Source organism: Tetrahymena thermophila, assembly GCF_000189635.1.
Source record: "Tetrahymena thermophila SB210 genomic scaffold scf_8254699, whole genome shotgun sequence".
In the NCBI taxonomy this organism is placed as follows: domain Eukaryota; phylum Ciliophora; class Oligohymenophorea; order Hymenostomatida; family Tetrahymenidae; genus Tetrahymena; species Tetrahymena thermophila.
The window spans coordinates 14,864-36,392 of NW_002476465.1; the positions used below are offsets into that span (position 1 = coordinate 14,864).

General features: G+C 22.9%; 4 protein-coding genes across 4 annotated transcripts; 1 reads left to right on the forward strand and 3 right to left on the reverse strand. All coding sequences in view use genetic code 6, as the record gives it.

Annotated features, from left to right (window-relative positions):
• Positions 1 to 292: 292 nt before the first annotated feature.
• TTHERM_01349980 (cyclic nucleotide-binding domain protein) lies at positions 293 to 7,223 on the reverse strand (the record flags this gene model as incomplete). Its single annotated transcript, XM_001012554.2, has 7 exons — positions 6,993 to 7,223; positions 6,657 to 6,858; positions 4,906 to 5,994; positions 4,401 to 4,726; positions 3,731 to 3,829; positions 3,534 to 3,665; positions 293 to 3,454 (listed from the first exon to the last, which is right to left on the reverse strand). Exons 1-7 carry the CDS (start codon positions 7,209 to 7,211, stop codon positions 293 to 295), a joined length of 5,229 nt encoding a protein of 1,742 aa, XP_001012554.2. The 5' UTR covers positions 7,212 to 7,223.
• Positions 7,224 to 8,512: 1,289 nt separating this feature from the next.
• Positions 8,513 to 9,931, forward strand: TTHERM_01349990 (potassium cation channel protein; the record flags this gene model as incomplete). Its single annotated transcript, XM_001012555.3, has 3 exons — positions 8,513 to 8,563; positions 8,629 to 9,349; positions 9,504 to 9,931. 3 exons carry the CDS (start codon positions 8,513 to 8,515, stop codon positions 9,929 to 9,931), a joined length of 1,200 nt encoding a protein of 399 aa, XP_001012555.2.
• A 311-nt stretch (positions 9,932 to 10,242) lies between these two features.
• Positions 10,243 to 13,512, reverse strand: TTHERM_001349991 (kinase domain protein; the record flags this gene model as incomplete). The annotated part of the gene is made up of 3 exons (XM_012796713.1): positions 10,243 to 10,754; positions 10,813 to 13,308; positions 13,368 to 13,512. The coding sequence occupies 3 exons, from the start codon at positions 13,510 to 13,512 to the stop codon at positions 10,243 to 10,245; spliced, it is 3,153 nt and encodes a 1,050-aa protein (XP_012652167.1).
• A 1,589-nt stretch (positions 13,513 to 15,101) lies between these two features.
• TTHERM_01350000 (Serine/Threonine kinase domain protein) lies at positions 15,102 to 21,208 on the reverse strand (the record flags this gene model as incomplete). Its single annotated transcript, XM_001012556.2, has 11 exons — positions 15,102 to 15,239; positions 15,346 to 15,582; positions 15,636 to 15,758; positions 16,089 to 16,393; positions 16,496 to 16,593; positions 16,983 to 17,121; positions 17,780 to 17,899; positions 17,994 to 18,039; positions 18,099 to 18,648; positions 18,715 to 20,849; positions 21,011 to 21,208. 11 exons carry the CDS (start codon positions 21,206 to 21,208, stop codon positions 15,102 to 15,104), a joined length of 4,089 nt encoding a protein of 1,362 aa, XP_001012556.2.
• Positions 21,209 to 21,529: the final 321 nt, after the last annotated feature.

Sequence of the window (21,529 nt, forward strand, 5' to 3'; positions counted from 1 at the left end):
AAGGCATTTCTAAAAAATAGTCTTCACTAGATTTTAGAAAGGCATTTAGTTTTAGTTAATTTAATGAGAGAAAAGAATGGCACGCACTTAAATCAAATAAATGAAAAAACTAAACTTTTAAATTATGTTGAGAGCTTTATTGAATTTAAATTAAAATAACTACACACACATTATTCATTATAAAATAAATATAAATAATTTATTTAAAATAGACTTTATGAAAAATATTGTTTGAATAAAAAACTTATTTTTGTATAATTTATTTTATATTATTAATTGCAAGGTTTTTAATTCACTGCTAATTTTATTGTAAAAAATTCTATTTTAAAATTGAGTTATTATAAAGGGGACTATTAGTTGAATCTAGAAATGATTTCACAGTTATTGAGGAATTTGTTTTACTACCTTTGAATATTTGTAAAGGGTTGTGTATTTTTCTTTGCATTAATCTTGAATTATTTTTAATTAATTCAATCTAACTTTAATTTATCATAGACATATTTTGATTTAGTTCTATATATTTGTTGTTATTATTATTTTAGTTTTATTAAAATTGTTATGGAGGATAAGAAGGTGTTTGCTAAGTTTCGTTTGTGTAATTAGGTAAAAAATTATTTTATACTATATCTTTTAATTTACTATTTTATTAGCTAATTTTTATTTATTTATAAGAAGAAGATTTTTACAATATTTTGTTGTTGTTGTTAGTTTCTGTCATATTTATGTTCTAATTAGGATTAATATTAAATTATTAATTTCCACTGCTTTTTATTTCACTAAAATTAGTTAAAGAAAAAGATACTTTTCCTTAGTTTGCGTATCTATTTTTAATGCTTAAGCTGTTCTAACTCAAATTTTATGGGTTATTTAGTTTAGTTACTGGCGAAACTGATGAGTTTTATTATAAATATGGAGCTTTTTGATTCTAAAATGAGGGTGCAATATCAAATACAAGATGAGATTATGTTTTTCTATGCTTGAAAAAGTAAGACTGCTTTAACTCATCTGACTTTTTATTGAATATTGTTTGTGAGTCTGAGGATTTGTTGTTTTCTTAATTAGTTTATTAAATTTTTGGAGAAATATTTTGGGATTATGTTAATGCGGTATTGCTTTAAGACTTTATTAGGAACATTTTTTGCAATTATCTAGGAATGCTATTGGCTGTATTGTTTCTTCTCTCAGTTATATTCGGTGTAATGAAATTAGATTTGGAAGAAGTTTATTGTTTTTCTTTTTATGAAAGCTGTTCAGTATAGTTTTCTAAGTGTTCTAAATTGGATTAAACTTATATTTCAGAAGTGCTACTTTGGGTTTTAAATGGAATCAGTTAACTTTAATCAGTTGAAATAATTAAATTGCTATTTTAAGTTTTCAGCTGAAGTTGTTAAAACATATCATTCACTGCATTGAAATCCTGATTTTATCTACAAGACTAATAATTTATGATATTAAAATTTAAGAATTAGTCATTATTTGGTGAAGGATTAAGCTTTAAATGAATTAAAGCAGATTTATTTCTCTATTTTGGTCTAATCTTTGGTGAATTTGGAGAAGATTTCATTGGTGATAAAGAAGCGCCTTTATATGAAGCAGCAGAACTAATCATTTTGTTTGTAGATTAACAGTTTTCATCAGTAGTAAGAGCAGGATACGTTCTAAATCCTGAAGAACTTGTTAGCTAAATTTAATTTTGATTTTGTTATTCAATTTTAATTGAAGTTGTCTAAGCTTAAGATGATAATAAATCTAAATTATTATTTGAATTTACACTGTCAATAGTGTTTTTTTCATTTAAATAGGTATATTTAGAATCTATGCTACTGCTTTTTTTGAGTATTTCATCAGAATTATTTACAAATATTTTAGGAATTTCCTTTACAGTATTTTATATATCTATTGCTTCATTCATTTAATTACTTTCCTTTTAAATAGAAGAGTTACCTTTTTGACGCTCTGTTATTTTACTTCTAATTATTTTATCATATTAGTCTTGTTTCTTTAGATAGCGCTAAGATAACTTAGTAATTTTATCAACAGATTTGTTTGGTGAGTTGCTGTAAATGTTTTTTCTGTTATTTTAATATTATTAATTTTCATGACTCAGATCTTTTCTAAAAGCATTTTGTATTTTTTATTTTATTAAATTGATTCTCATTTTTACTTCTTTCACGTTCCTATTATAAAGAAATTCTAGCTTGTTTTCTATGACATTACTGCCACTTTTATGCTCAGCTTTTAGCTTTTCCACTTGCAATAATAATTCTTCTAATTTCTCAGGATTATATTTAGTTTAAAAATACTAAACATCAAGTAAATCCTATAACTCCTCCAATTCTTCAAATTCATTTTGTCTTATGACTTATTATTTGTTTTAATTATGCTGAGTTTACTATTTCTAATTTATTAATGGACTCTCTAAATCTTCTGGTTATATATGTGTGATAGAAGTTTAAGATTTATGCTTATCTCTTTTGTATACAAAGCTATTTAGTTATTCTTATAACAAATTTGATTGCTATACAATGCAAGATAGAGTTTTACTGTGTTAACTATTTCTTGTAAATTTCTTTTCTGGTTGTTTTTAGCCACCCAAAGAAGGATTAAATTGTTCATTTTATATTATTTCACTCATCAATTACAGCTTAATCGTTTAAGTTGGAGATTAATTATTTGATCTTTAAATAGGACTTATATTGGAATCAGTTAAGAATTCATTATGCTTTTCATTTTATTAAAAATTTTTTTCTGGGATTGAGATACTATTTTATGTGCTAACTAATCTTATTAGCTTTGGTTGTGGATATGGCGGTTAACTATTTGGCACTTCTATTTTTTGCTATTTATTATTGGCATCTTCTTCCTCATCAATTTATTTTTAATCGATTTAATGTAAAGTGCTTAATATTTTAGAAGGTGTTTCTTAGCTGCTAGAAATAAGTTTAAATTTCAATTGTGGCTGAGAGCTTTAAACGACAATACTTTTGCTGCTGTTTACTATATTTTCAAAATCTGCAATCGAATTATTTGTGTTAGGTAATTTTATTGAAGGAGAACAATAAAATAATAAACTCTTCCTTTCATTGTTATTAATTTTATTCTAATTTTCAAACTAGCCAGCTTTTGGACTTTCGCAAGATAAATAAGAGCCTTGCTATGACAGTTGTTTAATAAAATATTATTAACTTGCATTTTTCTATCTTAAAGGTGAAGTCTATTAAGAAATCGGAGAAGCGCAGCTTAGATCAGTATAACTTTTTTAGGATTAAAGCGATTATATAATTTTTAAATCGGATTGACGTTAGTTGTTGATAGCTTCTTTTAATTTCATTGTCTCTTTATAATTTTATTCAATGTTTTCCATGTATTCTTATCTTCTTTCGATTTTGAAAGTCACAGATTTCTTAAAAGCCATAAAAAGTTCAGGAAATTGTTTCAAGAAAACAGTGAAAGTCTTTTATATCATAAAAAAATGTGTTATTAATTTAAATAAAATTATTTTAGCTTATTTAAATCAAATAAAAATTTCTTACAGAGCTTTGCATAAAGTATAAAGAGGTTTTCATACTACTAGCAACTGCTGAATAACTGCGATAATGTTTTGATTTAAAATCAAATATCAGAAATTCCTCTCCAAAATATTCTCCTTAACTCAAAGTTGCAAACTTTTTATATAAAATTAGAAAAATCTTAAAAATGAAAGATAATTTCAAATTAATTAGCTTCTTACAGGCGTATTTTTTTTTATAGTTTATACTTTTCTCATCATAGATATCCCATTTTCTCCCTCACTGCTTACTTACTCTTAATATGTTAATGTTTTCTCTAACTATTCATTTAATAATTAAAAATTAAATCATTCATTTTCTAAAATATCAAACATAAAAAATTTTATTTAAATCATTTATTTTTTAATATTTTTGGAAATTCAAAAATTATTTTAAAAAATTTTTTGTTAAAACTCTAAAAAATTGAATGAAATGCTTTTAAAATAAATATTTTGAAGTATTTAATAAATATTTTTTTTTTTCATAAGATTTTTACTTTTATTATTTATTCAATTTAAGAAAATCATAAATGAATAAGTTATTTTCATTCCAAAATTAATAAAATTTATGAATAAATTAGAAAACTTTTGTTTAGGATATTGAAAATAAATTTGCTTTCTAAAAAAATCTATTAACTAAAAAAAAATTAATTGACTCAATTATTTTGTTTTTATTTTATGCTGGTAATTATAAAACTAATTTTTGATGAAAAAAATTAATCTAAATTTCTATTTGTGATTAATAATTGATTATTTTAATAATTAAACAATAGATGTGCTTTGCAATTTAATTAAATATTTGATGGTGGTGCATTTGTTAAAAATTGTGGATATTAATCATTTAAATTATTACCTTCACATCGCCCTTCTTTATTAGGTAAATACCTTCAGAGAGAGTTCCTTGCCTGAAGATATATTCATTTTTCTAAACTTTTATTTTTTAGAAATTGTAAAATATTTTTTTGAGAGCTTAATTTGTAAGCTCTGGAAGCATGTGATCTTTTAGGAAGTTGAATTTTCTTTCAAGTTCTCTTCTGTGTATATTTCCAAGCAACAATTGATAGTCTTCTTTCTCCATAATTCCGAATTCACAATCTTCAGCACACAATATGAAAGCACTTCTTGGTTTTCCATCAAGCAAACCTAATTCTCCAAAAGTGCAGCCTTAATTGAGAGTTCCTAAAACATATAATAATAAATGTATTTTGACGAAATCTTTATAATTAATTTTAAAATAAATAAAATCAAAATAATTTAAATGTGTGGTGGTCTATTCTTTATTATTATTTAATAATAAATTTTTACTAATGCATTCTGATAAAATAGTAAAGTGATCATTAATGCTTTTAAATAATTACTTTGATAATAATACTTAAAGACAAAGCTAGGAAAGTGGATTAATTTTTCAGGACATTAAATATTTTCAGCATTTAGAGAGCCAAAAATTTTGGAAAACATGTATTTTTCACAGAATCTCTTTCTGATTTGATTTATGTGTGTTTCTTCTTCATTTTAAATGTCTTGCTATTCAATTTTTGCTTAATCTTCTGTGTATAAACTAAATCCTTTGCTAAGAGAGAGCTATTTGTTAATTTTAGGCTAAGTTAATGAGTTCAAATCGCTATTTTGAGAATTTTATAATGCCTGACCTGTCATATTATTTGTGGTTGTATTGTTAACGAATTTGCTAAACATAGAAGATTTATGAATTATTTGGGTTTATGATGATTGGTTACTATCGTTAGAAATCGCATTATCTTCTTATTAATTTTCTTTTGTGGTTACATCAAGCTATTTATCATCAGTTTGTGGTAAATTTTCTAATTTATTACCTCTTTATTTTATCAGATTAAACATCCTTTGAAATCTTTATTAAGATGTTTTCTTAGAAGATTTATTAAATATTTCTAAGCCATTTTCATCGCCGCGTTAATCGTTTTAAATTTTGTTAGCTTATTCTTAATTTAAATCATTCGGATTGATATTTATTGATTCAAAAATTTATATTGAATTTCTTCCATTTTGTTAACTTTAATTTTAGCTTATTTTGTTACTATCTTTTTACTCCGAAGTTTCTGAGCCATTTAATTTCATATTCAAAGGAGAGTCATTATGACTTTTAACTATGCTCTTTTTATGAGCTTAGGTAGAGTCAATCAGACCAGAATTAACTCTAGTTAAAGGACTACTTTAACCTCCTCCTTAATTATTTAGTATGCTATTTGATTTAAAAAATGATATCTTATTAGTAGGAGATTATGATTAACTTGAACTAATACTATTAGCCCTTATTTATTCTTTTTGAGTTAAATAAAGAGGCGCTATATTTTTTTCTTCTTGAAATTTCATCTCCTCTTAAATCTCGTTTTATAAAATTTCTGCAGACTTAGTTAAATAAACAATAACTGATCCTTTAAGGAGCACAAAAAATTTATCAGCTTTAGCACCTTTTAATGATAAATAAATAATTTATATTCAAAAAATAATGAAAAACATTTAATGAAATTATTTTTTTATTTAAAATTTTTAATTATTTGATGGAATAAAGTCGTAGGTATTTATTTTGGTTTAGAATTTGTGAAAATAGAATTAATAAAAAAATATAATTTCAAATTTTAATTTGATCTGATGGAATGGCTAGCAAGAATAATTTATTTTGGGTATGAAAGAAAAAGGAGATTGCTTGCATCTTAAATTTTACATACTTTGTAATGCTATTAAAAAGGTCGATAATTGAGAGTAAGTGAAAATAGAATACTTTTTATCACTTTTATTGTCAAATCAAACAAGGGAAATTCAAAGTGTAAGCACAAAAAAGTAGTAATTTAGATAGCGAAGTAAATTAATAAATTTGAGTTTGTAAAAACCAATAATTAAATTATTGATAAATAAATCATTTCAATAATAAACAATTAATTAAATAAATAATTCATTTGTCATTATATTTTACAGACAGCTAGCTGAATTAATTTATTTATTTATTAAGACTAAGAAATTGCACTGTAAAGTGGCATTATATTATAAAAATATATTTTATATTATTAAATCGTTTTTCTCATTTTATAAAATTTAAAACTTTAGAAATAATGCTTATGTTAATATTTCATACCGTATTCAATAATTGCCTGTCCTTTTTAACTAGCTTCATACTTCATTTTACTGCAAATCTTATAGTGGAGTTTATTCCTAACATTAACCTTTTTCGAGTTAATGCTCTTAAAAAATTATAATTCTTCTGTCAATTTCTGCAATGCTTATATTTCATCATCTCTCCTATCTTAAGGGTCAAGCTTTAAGATCATAGATGCTACCTATTTATTTATAATATTATTTCCTATATATGCTATTAACAATTTTTTCTATCAAAAATCTGTATCGCTACTCATCTAACAATAAAATTAACTAACTAAAAATATAATGTGTCGATTCAAATTCCAATCATTACTTTTAAGTAATCGTCTTTAGGTATAAGGGAAAGATCAGATGTGATCTCCCTGTACATAAAGCCTGCTTTTCTTTAAGATTGCTACATTTAAAATACTTAAACTGATGTATATATATATATTACTATTAACAATCTCTTGTTGCTTAGAAAGATAAAAAATATTAATTGTTTTTAATTATTAAATAATATATCTATCAAAAGACTTATTTGTTTAAACATATGCCAATTATTTAAGATAAATCTAAAATTGGTGATTATAAATAACTTAAGAGATCCTACTTTAAGTAAATATACCTTGCAATATTAAATCAAAACACATTTTTTTCAATTAATAATGAATTAGATTATTTGAGAAATTTACACTACTTTTCTAACTTTATTAAATAATAATTTGTTTACTTTTTGAAGAGCATTAACTATTACAAACCATAATCTCATTAACAAAAAGTTTATTTTTGTAAATAACTCGATATTTATTGCGAATATTAAAAAGAATTTCTACATTTTTTCTTATCAAAACAAAAACATGAATAAAATGGTTGAAAAACAAAATCATCCTATAGTCTAAAAACCATTTAAAATTGAATAATTCCATTAAAGACATAATCAAAATTTAAATAATATATAAAATATCAAAGGATTTAAATAATTTAAATTAATTTATTCAATCAATTGTCTAATAAATATTAATAATATCAATATTTGTTTTTTTTATGGATAACAAAACAAACACTAAATATAAATTATTAAAAATATCTTTTTTTGTAAATATTCTTTTACTAGCTGACTTCATAGATAGTAAAAAATAATATAAATTAATAAAATCTGCAAAAATCAGCTGACAGCTTTCTCAAATATAAATAAATAATATTCTGTAACAATAAGAACAATATTCATAAATTATTTTTTGATATATTATTCAAAAATCTAATAAAGTGTGAATTTCATCAATATTCTAATAGAAAAGAACCAAAACATATAAACATATAAATACTGATTTTATTCCATAATTTAGTTCTCAATATAAATAATCAAATAATGATATAAAAATGAATTGATAATAAAATAATATTTTAAATTAAATAATTAAATAAATAGTCCATTTTATAGCGATAAGTTGATAATTGCTGGAATTCAATCTAAAATAAAATATTTTAAAACATTAAAAAAAGTAAATATTTTATTCAATTTATAATTTTATTTTTAATATCACTGCTAATGAAAAAAACTTAAGTGTGATGATATTTAAATAAATTTTTATTTTAATAAAAATGAATAAAATATTATATCTAGAATATTTGCATTTAATAAAACCAAAGCTTAATTATTTATTTATTTATGACTTACTTCTACTTATTTATACTTAGATTATATTAATTATATAAATAGGATACAGTATCTTTTTTAAAAATTGATGAAAGATACATTGATTTTTAATTAAAAGGTCAATAATTGATAATTATCAACATAATCATTATATTTCAATTAAATATTTAGGAACTCAAATAATAAAAAAGGAGATGGAGGTTTAGAATTAAACAATCGATGATTAAATAAGACCATAATTAAAGGTACTTAATATGCAAATATTTTCATGACAATTTTAATTAAAATTATTTTTTTATATTTAAAATAGTAAATGAATTGCTTCTGTATGGTAAATCAAGTAAAATTTGTGAGACTAGAGAAATATTTGTAGGAAAGAATCAATAAAATGTACAGCTACTATTAACACTATGAAATATTAACTTTAGCTACTGTTATAATAACACATCATGTAGATAGATAGTGTTTATATGCTATTTATCCGTTTTTTATTATAAACATAATGGTCAATGCTATTTACTTTAACATAATTTCTACTTACTATGATAATTTACTTTACAATATTATCTTTTTCATCCTAAAAATTGCTTATCCACTTCCTTTTATGGAGGATGTAGATATCTCTTAGTATAACTCACTTTACTTCTTAGTTTACTGCTTTTATATTCACAGATTTTACTATGTTATTCAACTTATTTCAATCTATAACTTCCAAAGGCTGAGAAGAGCGAAGAACATTGTTTTCATCAAAAAGTTTGAAGCATCTTTGTTAAACAAAAAAAATGATAAGAATTAAAGATAAAGTGAGACTATTTGGAAATAACTCTATAATAAAAATAGAAAAGCTGCACTATAACTCTCAAATAGAATAATACAACAAACATTTGATGATCTTTTTCTTTAAATTAAATACTTATTTCACTTTAAACCTTTTCTTATTACCTTGTTTCTAATAGTCATAACAACTATGATCCTTTCATATCTATTCTAATAATCAGAGGATTCATATTATTCTTCAAATCCTACTCAAGGTAAATTCTAAATGCTTCAATAGTTTATAAAATTATTTAAATGGTTTATAAAATAATATTAAAAGTAAAGCAATTAATAAAATAAATAATTAAATTTGAAAAAAATATTTTTGAGCAAATTCATTTTTTAATTATTTTTCAAAATAATTTATAGCAGAAAACTTGGATGTAAGAGAATATTAAAACAGCTTGTATTTTGTAAGTATCACTTTTAGGACAATAGGTTATGGTGACATATCACCTAAAACTTTGATTGGTAAGATAATAGCCTGTATTACTTCTTTGTGGGGTATAATATTTACATCTTTATCTCTTTATATCTTCAACCAACACTTTGCATTAACTGAAAAAGAAAAAAAGGAATTAAATATTGATAATATTCCAGAATCAGAGTAAAATTCTGAGGAACGTTAAAAATAGTAAACCATTAATCAATATTAAGAAATCATAGTGAATTTAGGTAGAATCAGAAATAAATTTAATTTAAAATCATAACTTCAATATAATTAATTTGTTATAGACTAAATTCAAAAGAACAACATTATAAAAAGAATATAAATTTTATAAAAATTTAATTATTGAAAATGCATAAATTTATATATCAATGTAAATCTCTTTATTTATGTCTCTATTAAATTTAATGGGTTTTTAAAAATTATGTATTTTTTAAAAAATAATTTTTTAAATCATAAATTTTTCTAAAAGATTTAAATGATGAATTATTCTATTTTATATAGAAATTAATTGATGTGTTTACTTTTATAATATATTTATAGACAAAATAATTTGTAAAATCATCAATTTAGATATAATATTTAAACATTATAAAATATTTATTTTTAATTTATTTTTATTAGTTTTTAATTGATAGACTTTATTCAACCATCTAACATTCAGGCTTCAACAATTTATTTTTATTCTAAATAGTCCTGCAGAAATTCTTCCCAGGTTAATTTGTAATCTTTTTGTGAAAAGATTTAGTTATTGATAATATCACTAAATTCTCCTTTAAGCAGTTGTTTTTCTTTTTTTAAGAGAGTTATTAAAGGTTCTACCCTTTCTAAGAGCATTAGGGATGCACCATAGCTTTACTTGGATAGAGCATTTATATTTATTTAAAAATTTTTAGGATTTTTTGTATCTTATGCCATAGCTACATAACTTTTATACTATGAATAGAGGTGAATTAGCTCTTGTCTTGATAGACTAGTTTTTTATTCTAATTCATTTAGGTTTATATCTGATATTGGTTTGTAAAGTCTATTCATTACTCTATAGAAATCTTTTTAGTTTTACAGCTTGTTATAGAATATTATGTCTACTTTTTTATCTGATTCAGCATCTTTCTTTGAAGTCAAAAACGCATTGTCTAATGCCTCAACATTTTTGTCTTTTGGAAATTTATCTACATTTTTAAATAATTCTTTAACATTAATTTAAAAATTTAAATTTAATTTTTTTACCTATTTTAGAGAAAGAGTCAACTCTTTTTAGTGGTTTGTGGATATTTTAATTTTAGTTTTAAGAGGGAAACTAGATTTTTTTAAATGGCATTTGTTTGAGAGATTGTTTATTATGGGAAGGATCAGAAGAAATTGTTTATAATAGTCTAAGAACATGAGAGCGACTGTTCAAAACTTAAGAAATATCTTCTTTTGTTTTAAGCTTATTTAAATGATTCACAAACTAAAATTCTTCTTCCTGTTCTAGCAAACTAATCCTATGCATTTTTCGGAGTGAGGAAATCAAGTTAGTTTAGCCTGTTATCATTTCGTCTATGTATAATTAATCGTTTTTATCTTCCTACTATTGGCTTTTTTCTGTATTCAGCATTTCATTTATCTAATACTACTCCTTTACCATCTTTACTTGTGGTGGATTTGCATGAAAGAATACTAAATTGCAGTACTCTGGTAATTAATTTATAAGTTTCATCTACTACCCATATCCAGTAAAGAAGTAAAGCTGTGTCTTAGGGTCGATTCCTATCAATCTTTTAAGCAACTATATCCATATTTAGGTGTCTCTCTATAATTCAATATAATTACTTGAAGTTTTATAAATAGGAATAAAATAAGATTCAACAATAAAAATTTTTTTTCCTTTATTTTTATTGATATTGCCAGATGATTCAAATAAGTTGTTTTCGTCTCTACAATAATCTTCAGCCAATGATGAGACATCTAAATGTCCGACTTCATTTTCAGTTGATTTTACTTTGACATAGATTACAAATATTTATCTTAAATCTATTTTTTGGTTAAGACTGTCAATCATTATTTTCTTTTCCATAAAATTTCTTATCTGATGAGCTTTTAATCCTTCATTTGTATCAAATCTAGTCATTTTACTTTTTTTGATGTAATTTAATTAATAATCTAGCTTTATACCAGCAGGATTCTTCGTTATCCATATTTGATTTTCCATACTAAATTATGTTTTAAGCGAAGTTTATGATTTGTTTTGCTTCTAGCCTTCTCTTGGCTCTTCTGTAAGACTTCTTCCTTTAGATTTTTGAGGGCTATTAAGTTACATGTTAGGAAGCCTGTCTAATTATTCCTTTTTCAAGGGATTTCTATTATAAAAGTCATCAAAATTAACTTAGCTTTCTTGTAAAATAAAATTTTTTTCTTCTTTTTAATTATTAATTTCCTCTTCATCCACTGTTTAACCTATGTGCTTAAATTTTTTCTATCTCTCACTCTTGTCAGTATGTATTCGATTTAATTGAATTAAATCTCTTTCCGTTTCTGAGCGAGCTAAACTGTAAGATTTAACTCGCGATATGACTGGAAGTCTAGCACTCTTTGGTGATATCAGTTCAATATTATTCGCTTCTTAACGCTACATGCTTTTAAACTTTTCAAAATTTAATTGCCTGAGATTCTTATTTGTATCAACAACAATGCTATCTTTTTTATTTTAGTTTTTATTATTAAAATTTCCACTCAATTAATTGATAAGTTATAATTAATTTTATTCCCCTTTTTCTTGTATAACTTCTTTTGCTTTCACTGTTCCAGTTTAATAAATCTTTTACCATTTATTTTCTAAATTATTATCTTGCAAATATGCATGCATTGAATAAGATTTTTTGGTGCTATTGCTGAAAATAGTATTTTGCTAATTAATTGGAATCTAAAAATCTTAATTTATATGGAGAATATCAGATTAATTAGAGGATTTCTTTTTAACTATTTTTAAATTTAGATCAGAAAGCCTTACATGCTGTGGACTTTAAGAAGCCATGCTGATAGGAGAGAGTAATTACTTCTTCTTATTATAGCTTAACACACTTTAATCTATTAAATTTTTTCTTTAATTGTCTGGACTCAAGTGCAAAGACTTGGATTTCCTTCTATCTACTATTTTTTAATCCATTTATTTATTAGCATCAATAGAGTTTTACTAAATTTATTTCTTTTAATTCTTAAAATTATCATGTTTTATTGAATCGACTTGTTATTGAGAATATAAATATTTTTTTCTGTACTTTTCTGGTGTTTCCTCCCAGTCAAGCAAAGCTGTAAACTCGTGCTTATTTTTTTTATCTTCATTTGATTATGTATTTTATTATTAAGTGTTTTAGCGGTTTGAATCAGAGTGCTTTATTTAATATTTGGGATTAATAAGACCTTTAGAAGGAATTTAAGAGTTATTTAAACTCTGCATATAAAGAGTCATCAACGATTTCTGATTTAAAAAATCTTTAACATCTTCAATAACATTTAAAATTTAGCTTTTGTGATTACAAAAATTATTTAAATTCTATTAATTTGTTGAAAGTTATGGTCTCTTAAAATGATTATCTGATAATTTTTCATTCATATAATCTTCTGCCTTCATTTTTATCTTTGTATTCAAATCGCTCTTCACTTTTTTGTCTTTTTCCTTGAAGTTAATTGAATAAAACTGTTTATCAACATTACTGATTTTCGGCTATTCTTATCTCTCTGGGCCTAAATTTTCAAATAAAACATAATGTGCCAAATTGATTAAAACCAAAGATAATCTTTACTTTTCTTCTCTTGAATCTGGCTGATTAGCTTTTCAGAGTTGATTTTCTTCACTTAATTTTAATTTGGCTGTTAAGCTGCATGCTCCTGATTAGCTCTTTAGTCATTTAGAGATTTCCTTTAATAAATATGTTAATTTGTAGCCATAGCAAACAAAAAAATACAATAATTAACAAAAGCTCTATTTTTGCTACTTACTTAATAATTACCGAAAATTAGCTTATTATCTCACCAAAAATTATTTAATAAATGCATCACCAAAATTTATATAATTAATCTTAAGGGCTGTCTTCATAAAAATTAATCTTTCTAAACCAATGCTCACTGCATATAATATATTCAATATAACCACTTCTTTCAATCTACTTTCAAAACCTTAATATCCCACCAACTAACTAACTAAATTAATAAATAAATTATTAAACATTTTTGTTTTATTTTTCAATTTGGCTAATCATTAATTTTGTAAAAAAATCACTCACTTATGACTCAATAAACTTCATTTATTGCTATGAAATCCAATCAAAAAAGTATGCATATAAATATAGAATATAAACAGAATGTGTATATAACAATTATTTCTTATTTTTAATTAATTTTATCTACCTACATTTCTAATTATTTTAATTAATTTAAAAACAGTGTAGTTAAAAGTAGTGAGCCATTGAACAATAAATTATCAAAAGTTCACTCCTTTCAAAATATAATTATGAAATCTAATTAAAAAATCAGCCATGTAAATACTCAATAAGACAAAAAATGTGAAAATAATATTTTATTATTTAATTAAATTTACATCTCTCTTTTTTTTAATTATTTTTAATTAATTTCAAAAAATCGTAATTAAAAATAATGAAATATTCAACAATAGATTATCAAAATTGAACTCCTTTCACTTATTATTATGAAAACTAATTAAAAAATTAGGAATTTAAATACTTAATAAAGATAAAAAATGCTTTTTATAATATTTTATTTTTCAATAATTAAACCTTTCTTTATTTCTAATTAATTAATCTTTAAGTAGTGTAATTAAAAACAATGAAATATTCAACAATAGATTATCAAAATTGAACTCCTTTCACTTATTATTATGAAAATTAATTAAAAAATTAGCAAATTAAATACTCAATAAAGAAAAAAGTTCTTTTTATAATATTTTATTTTTCAATAATTAAAGTTTTCTTTATTTCTAATTAATTTATTAAATTTTAAGTAGTGTAATTAAAAACAATGAAATATTCAATAATAGATTATCAAAATTAAACTCCTTTCACTTATTATTATGAAAATTAATTAAAAAATTAGCAAATTAAATACTTAATGATAAAAAATGCTTTTTATAATATTTTATTTTTCAATAATTAAACCTTTCTTTATTTCTAATTAATTAATTTTTAAATAGTGTAATTAAAAATAACGAAAAATTCAACAATAAATTATCAAAAACTCATTCATCTTATATATTTCTAACTTAGACAACAAAACCATATGAAAATAGAAATAAACAAAAAGTAGATATTATAATTTTTTTCTTCTTTTTTTTTAATTAAAATTGTATCTTTGTTTGTCGTTATTTTTTAAAATAGTGTAGTTAAAATAACGAATCATTCAATCAACTAAAAATCTAAAAAAATTAATAATTTATTTCTCTAATGTAAACATAAATTAATCATAAATAAATAACACATAATTTTCTAATATAATGTAACAAGAATATTTTTTATTTTTATTCTTCAATCGAGAGCAATTTTAAACCATTCTGATTAAAGTATTTACTCAAAATTAGGCCTTAAATCTGGATTCTTTTATAGTATTTTAGATAGCAATTCTTTTAATTCTCCAGAAAAATATGATGGAAATTTTAGAGAACCCTTTTTATAAAATAAATTTTAAAGGAAAAATATTTTGAAAACAATTTTTTGTATTTAAATATAATTAAAATTATAAACTAATTTAAATTGTTAATAAAATATTTACTGAACAAACCCTCCTCATTGTTTCATCATATGTTTCGCTCTCAAAAGGAGGCTAACCAGAGCATAATTCATAGCATAAAACTCCTATACTCCAAATATCTACTCTAAAATCATGGCCTTTTCTATTAAACATTTCTGGAGAAATGTAGTCTAAAGTTCCACAAAATGTTTGTCTTTTTTCTTTTATAGCGTTATTATTTTCAATAGCCAAACCAAAATCTCCTAATTTAACATCGCCCTTAAATTAAAACAGAATTTATTAGTTTTAATAGTAAAAAAATACGTAGATACCTTTGAAAGAAGTATATTTTCTGGCTTTAAATCTCTATGAATAACATTATTCTTATGTAGAAAAATCAAAGCAGAAATTGTTTATTTTATATATTTAGCAGCAAGATTCTCTGGAATGCGCTTCTCTGGCTATAAAAATTTAAGATAGAATATTAATTTTTATTTATTTAAAGAAATAATATTTATTTATTTTTTATGAGTTCGTTAGAATTATGAATTCATTTAGAACTTCTTAGAAATTATTAATTTTTTGATTGAAACTATGATTGATTATGCATGTAAATGTGTTTTTTATTTATGTATTTTATAAGCAGAATGAATTAATAATTTCAAAAGTGAATTCTGCAAATTGTAGAGTCAGTAAATTAAAAAATAATTGTTATGAATGTGTAAGTAAGTTCTAATATTTATGCTAAATTTAAATAGAAAAATTATTATAAACCAAATATTTACAAAGGAGCGTGTCAAAGTGTATAAATCGCCTTATTCTGCATATTCCAAAATTAAATAAATGTGATTTTAATCATGAAAAAACCCATATATTGCCAAAATATTTGGGTGATCACTCCCATTCTAAAGTAGAATTTCCCTCCTTAGCTGATCTTCTAATCCATATTCTTTTAAAAAGTTTTTTTGCATAATCTTTAAGGCTATTATAAATCCACTAAGCTTTTCTCGTGCTAAATATACTTCTGAGAATTTACCCTTTCCTAAACAAGGGCCTAATTCAAAATCATCTTTGCACCACTTATCCTTGCCTATAATTTTAATATTATGTCAAAACAAAAAAACAATATCTAAAATCAATTATTTATATCATTCAAATGTATAATTTTGATTAAATTGAAAAGAATATCTACCAAGAATGTTAATTTATCCATTAACTTCATTATTAGGAGATGCAGCGTTCATAATATTTCTTTAAATACTCATTTTTCGATAATTGCTCTCTAAATCACTAAATAAAAAGATACTTGTAATTTTTAATTATTGACTTCTAAATTAAGAAAATTAGTTTACTTTAACTTAAATTAATTAATTAATTAAATGAATGAATGATATATATTTATTTAATTCTTTAATGAAAAATAATCCAAATAATAACAAATTTATAATATTCCAATGATCTTTTCCATTTAAATCAAAAATTTATACTTCATAATATTAATTAATATTATAAAATTAAAAGTCGGCAACAGAACCATCCATATTTTTGTATCTTAAATATTCAAAAATTTTAAAAAATTCTACTTTCTTTTAAGTTTTGATTAAAAAATATGTTTTAATTAATTAATAGATATATAGATACTAAATAAATAAGTTAATAATTAAGTAAATAAATCTAACTAAATATGAGGATCAATTTGAGCAATTATAATTATAAGGTAATTTAAAGAGGAGATTTTTGCTACTGCTTTAGAGATGAATAAAGTAAAGTTTTAAATATTATAAAGATTTTTGCAAGATTTTGGATAGAGTGAATTGCCTATTTAATTTACAAAAATCAAAATAAAATATATGTTAATTACATATTATATAAAGCTAAATAAGCTTAAAATATCTTTATTTTTTTGTTTTTACAAAGCTTTAAATTGGAAAATTATAAATTTGAAATAAAATATACCTTAACTAGCTTTACTTGTAATTTTTTTTGAAAAAAATAAATTTTTAAAAGTTTTTAGGTTAAAATTACAAAAAATATATTGTTTTCTTTGATTTTTGTGGAAATTTTTTTAGAGAAACCATAGTGTTTATTTTAAATAAAAGATTTAATTCTTATCATTTTCTTTAGTTTTTATCTAAAAAATGAGTTGGAAGTAATCGATTTTCATTGCTAAAAACAAAGATCAAAATGAAACTGATGATATTTTAAACTTTACAGAAATTATTTTAAATTAAACTTAATCAAAATAAACTAAATTCTAAAATATATAAAAATATAAAGTTGGCTCAAACATCAATATTAAGTATTATTTATTTTAAATCAAATAAATTATACAGTTTACCAAAAATACTTTTGGATTCATTGCATTTAATACATTTTTGAATCAGCAAGATCATAAAAAATGACTTTATTAACTCTATGAATACCATTTCTGTTAGAAAAGATATTATAAATAGGATTATAAATTAATTCGACTCACTTGGAGTTTTACCACTAGATACTGCCAAAATGACATAGTAGTAAACTAAACTTATAACTATTTGCAAAACTAGAGAAACTGTTTTACCTATTGAACCCTTTTTGAATGTATATATAATTCCTAAAAAAGCAATCTTCATTAATGAGCTGTTTATTATGGCTATTATTACCTGCTAAATGAGCATATTATAACCTTAGAATAATATTGAAATAACTAGGGTGTGAATTGTTTTTAAGTAAAGAAGAGTGAATCTTAATGGTCTTTAAAGGATATCATCAAAAATGTAAAAAATACTAAAAAATTAATGAAAAATTGCTACCTTTTTCGCTTTAGAAAGTTACAAATAAACATTTATTTTTTAGATTTCTTCTTCATCTTAAACCTATTTTATATAGGTTTATGAGCTTGTTTGAGTTTTGATTTTTTCAACACTTTTAGAACTTGATTATGATTTAATTATTTGCAATTAGTTAGATTCAGCCTTCTCTTCTTTCATTTAAATATTTTGTTCTTAAAATATTTTTAAGTTTCTTTGGATTTGTTATGTTTATAAATTGAGGAATTTTTATCTTTTTCTTCTTCTATTAAATTAATTATCTATTTTTTAATCAGGAGGTGATAAAATCTATTGATTTTACTAAATTTCTGGTTAGATATTTTCGTTACTCTTAAATAGATGAGTAAAAGGAGAGTGCTGGAATACATCATTATTTATCATTTAAGAATTTTCACAAATATTTTAGTTATTATCATCATCAATTTATTATTATTGTTATCTCAACTCTTATATCTATTCATTTTACAATTAATTATTTAGTTCTTGATTATGAACTTTTGAGTATTTTTATACTGCTTACTTGTCTAAGAGTCTTCCAATTATAAATAACAAAATTTCTATCAGTGTGAATATTATCAATAACCAAAATATTATATACATATAAAAGTTCTCAAAGCTTGCTATATTTAATAGACCTTATTCTCCAAATGCTGTCTACAAATTTTTATTTTTTGAGAACATGTCTTCAATATCTTCAATTATGGTTGTTGGTTTTAAGGAGGCACAGCAGCATACGTAGCGATTTTAAGCAATTTTGGTGATACCGCAATTTTATTTGCTCCACGAAAGATTATTTTGTTAAAGGCATGTCATATTATATAACTTACTAGAATTTGTATTATTAAACTAGTAAAAAATAGTAGACTGATTTAAGATTTTTTAAGAAGAATAATTATAAATCTATGGTGATATTACTTCATTCTTAGAGTAAGTAAAGTTTTAACTAATATTTTTGAATTTCTATGTGTACGCCTAGAATTCTGAAGTATTTTCATAAATATTTTATTTGTAATTGTTTCTTGAAATACTAAATATGCTTGTTTAATTTTCAGAATTGTAATCATCTGTACTTAGAACATATTTGAATAGGTTTTTCTCTGTTATTTTATCTGACAAAAGAGTGGATAAGTCACCATTTAGAATAATTTATCCTTAGTTTGGTAAGCTAATATTATTAAGCAGATTTCCAATCTAACTTGATATTTTATCGTATTACTAAAAATCTTCTTATGAGTTATTACTATTCAAACTAACGCTTGAGTTTAAAATTTTAAAGGAGTCTACTATATTTTAAATTTAAATGTCATTATTTTGTTGTAAATGACTCAGATTACTATTTTGTATGCTTGAATTAGTATTTTGAAGTAGTGTTTAAAGTTAATCAAATATTTTATTTTTCTATGTGGTAAAATTGCTTTATTAAGATGAGCTAAAGACTAGTTATGATAGCTAAGCAGTTACTTTGTTTGCAAATGTAGACAAAAGGGAGAATTTAGGTATTTAGAAAGACAATTGCTATATATTTTAAATCAGTAGAGTTTCTAAATCATTCATTTGCTATGAAAATTAATTGTTTTTACTGATGTCTTCTGCAATAATGCTTAAAGTCACTAGTTAGTTAGTGATTTATATATTTGAGCTCTATTAAACTTACAAAATCTGTTGATTTACCAGTTTATAATATTCGTCAGCTGATTTATTCTAAGCTTGAACCTATATTGTAGAAGAGGTATTATAAACTCCGAGGTAAGAATCCATAACCTGTACCATAAAAACTAGATTTCCTTAAGGCAGTATTGTTTAAATTGAGTTGTTTATCGTCTGATCTTATATCTACCTTCTTAAAATATTCCAAGGTGAAATTAATTCTTGATTGGCATCATCTGCATTATTGTAATAGAAGAACTAATAAGTTAGAGGAAGATCTTCATCTGTACAACTCAATAATTAAATCTAAAAGATAGTTTCAAGCGCTATTCCTTTTTAGGGATTTATACTTAAAACGCAATTCTGAGGTGGAATATTAATTTAAATACTAATTGTAGACAAGCTTGGCATAACATATAATGGATTATACACAGAAAATCTTATTTAAAGTGTGGGCTTTGAGGGATCTATATTTTAAAAATAGTTCCAAATTCTGAATCTAATTTGGAAATAATCAAATTTGATTGCTGCAACTGGATTATTATCATATAATATAGCTCCTGCATAAGACAAGTAGTCTGATGAAACATTCTCACCATAATTTATTTAAAAATTAAGATCATCATTCAAATTTATTTTTCCATTAATGTGTGTTGCTGTAAAAATATTTAGTGGAGGAATATCTAATTCTGTGAAAATACAGGTAGTCGTGAAATTTGATTACCTAGAATCTTTTTATCCAACAACTGTAAACTAAATTATAGTGTATGGCTAAAAGGTTTTAGCAGGAAACGCAATACTACTGGCCCCTTGTTGCAATTAAATCTACTTATTCTAGTAATCATAGCAGATATGGTCATTAGAGGATAGGCTATTACACTTCCAACTAAAGTTGATATTTGAAGCTTAATTTGGATCTTGAATTTCATAATCTCTCGAATCTGTATTTAAGACCATTTTATTTTAATAGCCTAAATTAAGACTTGAGCCTCCAATAATTTGCAGATACAAATCTGTAATTTAAATATTAACTGAGATATTTTAGATGGCAGATATCTTACTATCTGAACTCAAATTCAAAATCAACTATTTTTAAAAATGATTAGTTAAATATAAATAAATTAATATTATTAATTTTTGAGTAGATTGAAGAGTTTTATTTTAAATTTGAATATTAAAATCTATATTTTTATGAATAATTTAGGAGGTATTTATTTTTCAATATTTTTTTAATATAAAAAATGTACACTCATATTAAAAGTTTAGTTAGATGCTAAGGAGTAAGGGAGAATGTCATATTGAAAGCTTGATTAATTGTATTGACTTAGACTTTACTTTTAAAGCTGGTTAGAAACGAGTTATAAATCAACAGGCTCATTAAAAAAAGTTATTTGGCCTAACTCGCATGTTTCTATGTAAAATTAAAAGTAGAAACTCAAGCTCATAGATCTATTTATTTATTTATTATTTTAAGAATAATTTTTTAAAATAATTATTTCATTTTTAAGTAAAATTAACCTATAAATTGGTGGATAGAGAGATTGCTAATAGTTGACTCTTATAAATTTTTATTTTTGATAAATAACAGTGAACATTTAAGTACCAGTTTAGTTAATCTTAAGTAAATAATTAAATTATATTGTTATGTTAATATTTGGTGGTAAGAATTTAGGGTCTATAATCAAACTAGTGTTTTTGTTTTAGCTTGCTTTTAATAATATTTCCTTTATACTTTCTTACTACTCGTTGCTTATGAACCTACAATT